Source organism: Notothenia coriiceps, unplaced genomic scaffold (genome assembly GCF_000735185.1).
Source record: "Notothenia coriiceps isolate Sejong01 unplaced genomic scaffold, NC01 NC01_scaffold00035313, whole genome shotgun sequence".
Lineage (NCBI taxonomy): Eukaryota > Metazoa > Chordata > Actinopteri > Perciformes > Nototheniidae > Notothenia > Notothenia coriiceps.
In genome coordinates this window covers 1-5,592 of record NW_011368014.1, presented here as the reverse complement: position 1 = coordinate 5,592, position 5,592 = coordinate 1, and the positions used below count along the sequence as shown (strand labels likewise).

General features: G+C 39.7%; 1 protein-coding gene across 1 annotated transcript; it reads right to left on the bottom strand.

Moving 5' to 3' along the window:
- Positions 1-905: 905 nt before the first annotated feature.
- Positions 906-5,494, bottom strand: LOC104962720 (collagen alpha-5(IV) chain-like; the record flags this gene model as incomplete). The annotated part of the gene is made up of 6 exons (XM_010791213.1): positions 5,325-5,494; positions 3,473-3,565; positions 3,146-3,250; positions 2,180-2,277; positions 1,328-1,478; positions 906-1,019 (listed from the first exon to the last, which is right to left on the bottom strand). Coding segments are annotated over exons 3-6 (421 nt in total), but the record flags the coding sequence as incomplete, so codon positions are not given.
- Between the last annotated feature and the right edge of the window lie 98 nt (positions 5,495-5,592).

Genomic DNA, 5,592 nt, shown 5'->3' with positions numbered 1-5,592 from the left:
GGAAAATAATTATTCTTTATCTGAATGTACTCTTATATCAGAGTCCACATTGTAACAAAGGTATCCCAACTGTAGCTGTGAACATGACAGGATGTGTGATTACCTAGAAGAGCATCAGGACTGTTTGAGGCATATGATAGCTATGTGATTAACATGATGATTCAGCCTCTATGGAGAGAGACATGTATATAGATCATTTCTGACGTGGAGCTAAGTATTCAGAAAAAGTCAGAATTTTGAGAAAAAGTCAGAATTTTAAGAAAAAGTCAACGTTTTGAGAAAAAGTCAGAATTTTGAGAAAAAGTCAGAATTTTCAGAAAAATTCACAATTTTCATAAAAAGTCAACATTTTGAGAAATAGTCAACATTTTGAAATGTAGAGAAAAAGTCAGAATTTTTAGAAAAAGTCAACATTTTGAGATCTAGAGAGAAAATCAGAATTTTGAGAAAAAGTCAGAATTTTGGTGAAAAGTCAGAATTTTGAGAAAAAGTCAGAATTTTCAGAAAAAGTCAACATTTTGAGAAATAGTCAACATTTTCAAATGTTGAGAAAAAGTCCGAATTTTTTGAAAAAGTCAGAATTTTGAGATCTACAGTAGAGAAAAAGTCAGAATTTTGACATTTAGAGAAAAAGTCAGAATTTTGACATTTTGAGTAAAAATCAGTATTTCTTACATGACAGGATGTATGATTACCTACAAGAACTGGTATTCCTCAATCTTGTGACTGTGTGACTCTCTCTCTTGTATATCAGCATGTGAAGGACATGTTTAGGAACTAGTTGGACCAAATGCTCTGTGTGTGATGACTATTTCCATTCTTGAGAGGATAATAAATACATGTACCCTGATTATTGAAGCTCAAGCCGGTGACGAGTGATATTTTTCTAACATTATGTTTCTGACCTGGTGATCCCATTGGTCCGGAGGGTCCGGGGGGGCCGGGCTGCCCCAGAGAGCCCGTGGTGGGGGATCCAGGTGGGCCGCGAGCTCCAGGTATTCCAGGTGTTCCAGGGTCACCTGCACAGAGACAGGACAGAACATCAGCTTGGTGTATGCTTGGAGAGGTCAAAGCAATATGTCAAAAATAATATTAATATCACAATATGAGGCGAGATATTTATTTGATATTTGATATGAGATATGATAAGATACTAAAATACTGTACAGTGACGAGCAGTATTTAGTATGTTGGTATGATATGGTAATATCATTTCTTTGAAAAGCACCAATGATTAACCCTTGGTTTTCTCCATATGGCTCTGTTGGCTTTAATACATTTTCAAGTATGCTTTGGGGTGTGCAAAGAGCATTAAACTACAAAATACCTTTGGATCCAGGACCGCCATCAGATCCAGATCTTCCAGGAGAGCCGGGGCCTCCAGAGAAGCCGGGGTCTCCCTTTACTCCGGTGAAGCCTTTAGATCCAGGGACTCCTGGGAGACCGGGGGGGCCGGGGAGACCAAAACCAGGCTCACCCTGTCAAACACACACAGGCGGAAAAGTGTTAATTACATGCAAAGTATATCAAGGTTCAAGATTCAAAGCTTTTATTGTAATTTGTACATACAGTGGCTACAGCGTAGTTATGACAATGAAAACCTTAGGTCACAGGCTGATGATGTATGAGATACTTTGTGACGGATGATTCATTTTTATTGTTAATGTTTTGAATTTCTTATTGGGATATCTAACATGACCAATATTTTATTAGTCAATTCATTGAACGTGTTGGAACCAAAAAAACAATAATAATAATAGTTGTTATTATTATAATAATAATTATAACAAAGAGAAGCAAAATGAAAAAAATGTATATATATAAAAAAAAAAAAAAAAAAAATCTAAAATAGTTTCTGTCATGTTCAAAAGGGGCAAGAAGAAGCGTAACAACTTTTCTGGCCCCCTTCTAGCTTACATTGTTCATGAAAATAAAAGATTAGGTCATCGTCATCCGTGATATTATATAACACACTACAGGAGAGGGATACCCCAGAAAGTATAATATGGACCCCTTTAAAACATGATGTTTAGGCTTTTGTACAATAGCTATCATGGTGTTATTGTTTTGGATCTCACTTCCTGGAAATGTCTTGACCTAACTAAAGATTTTAAATGTTGTTCTTTCTCATTAATAAAGCACTTCATCCATCAATCTAACTAACTCTCAGTCTACATACCTTAGATCCAGGGAATCCAGGCTGGCCAGGAAGTCCGTCCACTCCGGGTCTTCCTGGTCCTGCTGAAGGTCCGTTCTGACCGGGAATACCTGGGAATCCTGGAGGGGGAAAAGGGAATTGTGAGGATTTGACTGTATATACTGCTACTGGCTATCTTTACCTATAATAATATATGATAGTGTATTTGTAGCTGACGCTCAAAGTGCCCTTATTTATTGTTTTGTATTTTTGAAGAGTGCCTAATGTATGCTTGAACTTGGTTGTATTTCGTAAAAAATTATAAGAGTTATCTTTCCGGAAGTCATGTGACCTCTAGCCCGGATGTTTACATTGTGTTAGTGAGAGAGTAAAACAGTGCAAAAAAAGTGTCAACGATGTTAATAACGTGCATTTTCTACTGCTGGTCTACTCGGCGAACACGTTTTCACGGTGTTTCATAATTGTCCCAACAGGTAAATAAACGATGCGTAACGTTCTTTCAATACCAGAGTAGTTACAGTATTTGTATATGCTGTATTAGCTATTATTCTGAATCTGTAATGTACTGTAACCAAAGCTACCAAAATGTAGCAAGATCAAAGTATAACGTTGCATGATATATATAAATACTCAAGAAGTACCTTGAAATGGTACTTAAGTACAGTACTTGAGTAAATAATATACTTCATAGGTGTCCTATGGTCATTACCATCATTACAGAACACTCACTGCTATATAACATGTGCAATAATATCATTATTAATAATGTGCTATGATAACATGCGTATCTGCCACTACGTTTTTTTGCACGACTAATTCATATTTACATTCATCATGTGACCGTCTATGTATCCTGTAGATATTTAATTTCTCTTTTTACTGTATTGTACAGTATTATTGTTATGCTGCTGCGTTTATTGTATTTTTGTAACACTGGCACAACTATTTACTTCGGGATAAATAAACTCTTATCTTATCTTATCTTACCTTTTACTCCTGGGGATCCTGGGAGTCCGATGCCAGGAAGTCCAGGGTCTCCCTTCATTCCCGGTGATCCCGGGAAACCGTTCTGTCCGGGCCCACCGGGGTTACCTGCAGATCAAACAACAGAAACACGAGTCAACACCTGGATGCATGAAAGCAGATTCAAAATGTTTCATTGTTTTATTGGCTCTTAATGGTCTTGGTCCTAGCTGTTTACATGGTGAACAAACAAACAAACAAACAAACAAACAAACAAACAAAAGGGGGAAATAATAAAGTAAAAAATTAAATAAAATCTTCTTATTCTTCTGTAAAATAACAGTTGTGTACCTTGTGATCCGGGCAGTCCTGGAGAGCCGTCCAGTCCTGGTGACCCTGATGATCCTTTCTCTGCAATCGCTAGACCGGGTTCACCTTTAGTACCTGAGAGGAGAGAGGAAGCAAGGAGAGGAGGTCAGTGAGGAGACTCTAAAGGATGCCAAGTGCTATAAAGAGATATCTGTACAACAAACTTGTACTTCATATAACACGAGTATGAATATAATGCAATACCCTACAGGGTAACTTGGAGAGGGTCGGAGTCTGACCCTTGTCAATTAACTACAGGGGTACTTCAGGGCTCTGTCCTTGGTCCCCTCCTCTTCTCTCTGTACACAAACTCGCTCGGATCTGTCATTAGCCCGCATGGTTTTTCATACCATTGCTACGCTGACGACACCCAATTAATTCTGTCTTTTCCCCGTTCAGAAACCCAGGTCGTCCCACTCTTGACCTAACAATCAACATCGGCACCTCTGTTGTTTCCCCGACTCAGACTGCAAGGAATCTGGGTGTGACCCTAGATAACAAACTGTCCTTCACTGAAAACTGCTGCTGCAGATACACGCTTTACAACATCAGGAGGATACGTCCCCAGCTGACCCAGAAAACAGCGCAGGTTCTGGTCCAGGCTCTCGTCATCTCACGCCTAGACTACTGCAACTCCCTCCTGGCTGGTCTACCTGCATGTGCCATCCGACCTCTGCAGCTCATCCAGAATGCAGCGGCTCGTCTGGTCTTCAACCTTCCTAAATTCTCCCACACCACGCCGCTCCTCCGCTCCCTTCACTGGCTTCCAGTAACTACTAGAATCCACTTCAAGACACTGGTACTTGCGTACCATGCTGTGAATGGATCTGGCCCTTCCTACATCCAGGACATGGTTAAACCGTACACCCCAGCACGTGCACTCCGCTCTGCATCGGCCAAACAGCTCGCTGCACCCGCACTGCGAGGGGGACCCAAGTTCCCATCAGCAAAAACACGTGGGTTTGCTATCCTGGCTCCAAAATGGTGGAATGAGCTCCCCATTGAAATCAGGACAGCAGATAGCTTACACATCTTCTTCAGACTGAAAACTCATCTCTTTGGACTCCACTTCGAGCGATAGAATTACTAACAAAGCACTTATATACTAATAAAGGGCTGGATTATCTAAAGCCAGTTGAGTAGCACTTGAAATGTTTTGGCTCTATGAAACCTGATGTACTTATATGATTCTGTTTTCTTCAAGTTTGAATCTTCTTGGTCGAATGCACTTATTTTAAGTCGCTTTGGATAAAAGTGCCAGCTAAATGCAATGTAATGTATGAATAGTCCTATGGGAAGTCTAGCAGTGATTTTTCCACGATCTAACGGGCTTTTACTTGTTTAGCTTTCTCTGCTTTTATTTTAAAAAGTACTAGAGGAGATAAACAACTTCCTGTGATCCTGCCGATGTCCCATAATGTTAAGAGTCTTGTCAGTTTCACTGGCCTATCGAACTATATAGATATGGATTCATTGTCTTTTCCTGGTCTTAGAAACACATTTCCTAAACTCACAGTATAAGAAGTGTTTTCCCTTTTAATAAAACAAATAAACGATGTCCTCTTAATACAATAAGTACATTTCTTTCTATAATGTATTTATTTTTGGGATTTCTTTAGTTATTTCTTTTTCATTTTTTTCCTTTGACGTAATTTATGTATTTATACTTTGTATTATTTGATTGCATGTGTGGAGAATGTGTTCTGTGTTTGGGATAAGTGGAAAAAAAAGGGGGTACATTGGTATCATGCTCCTTCTTCATTGTGTTACCCTGTGAAAATGTAAGAAACATATTAAAAAAATAACAATAAGTACATTTTTAAATTAAACTTACCGGGGGCACCGGGCCCTCCAGATCTTCCGGAGACTCCTTGGACACCTTTGTCTCCTGTAGACCCTTGAGGTCCGAAGCCCGGGGCCCCGCCAGGACCTCTGTCTCCTGGGTTACCAGAGGGACCTGAGTCACCAGGGGGTCCTCGCTCTCCTTTCACCAGCAGGGAACCCTGTCCAACACAGAGAAGTTAAACAACCATCAACTTATGAATCTTCTTCCCGTTTCAGATCCGCGAAGCTATTTCCGTTGACTCCTTCAAAAGCAAACT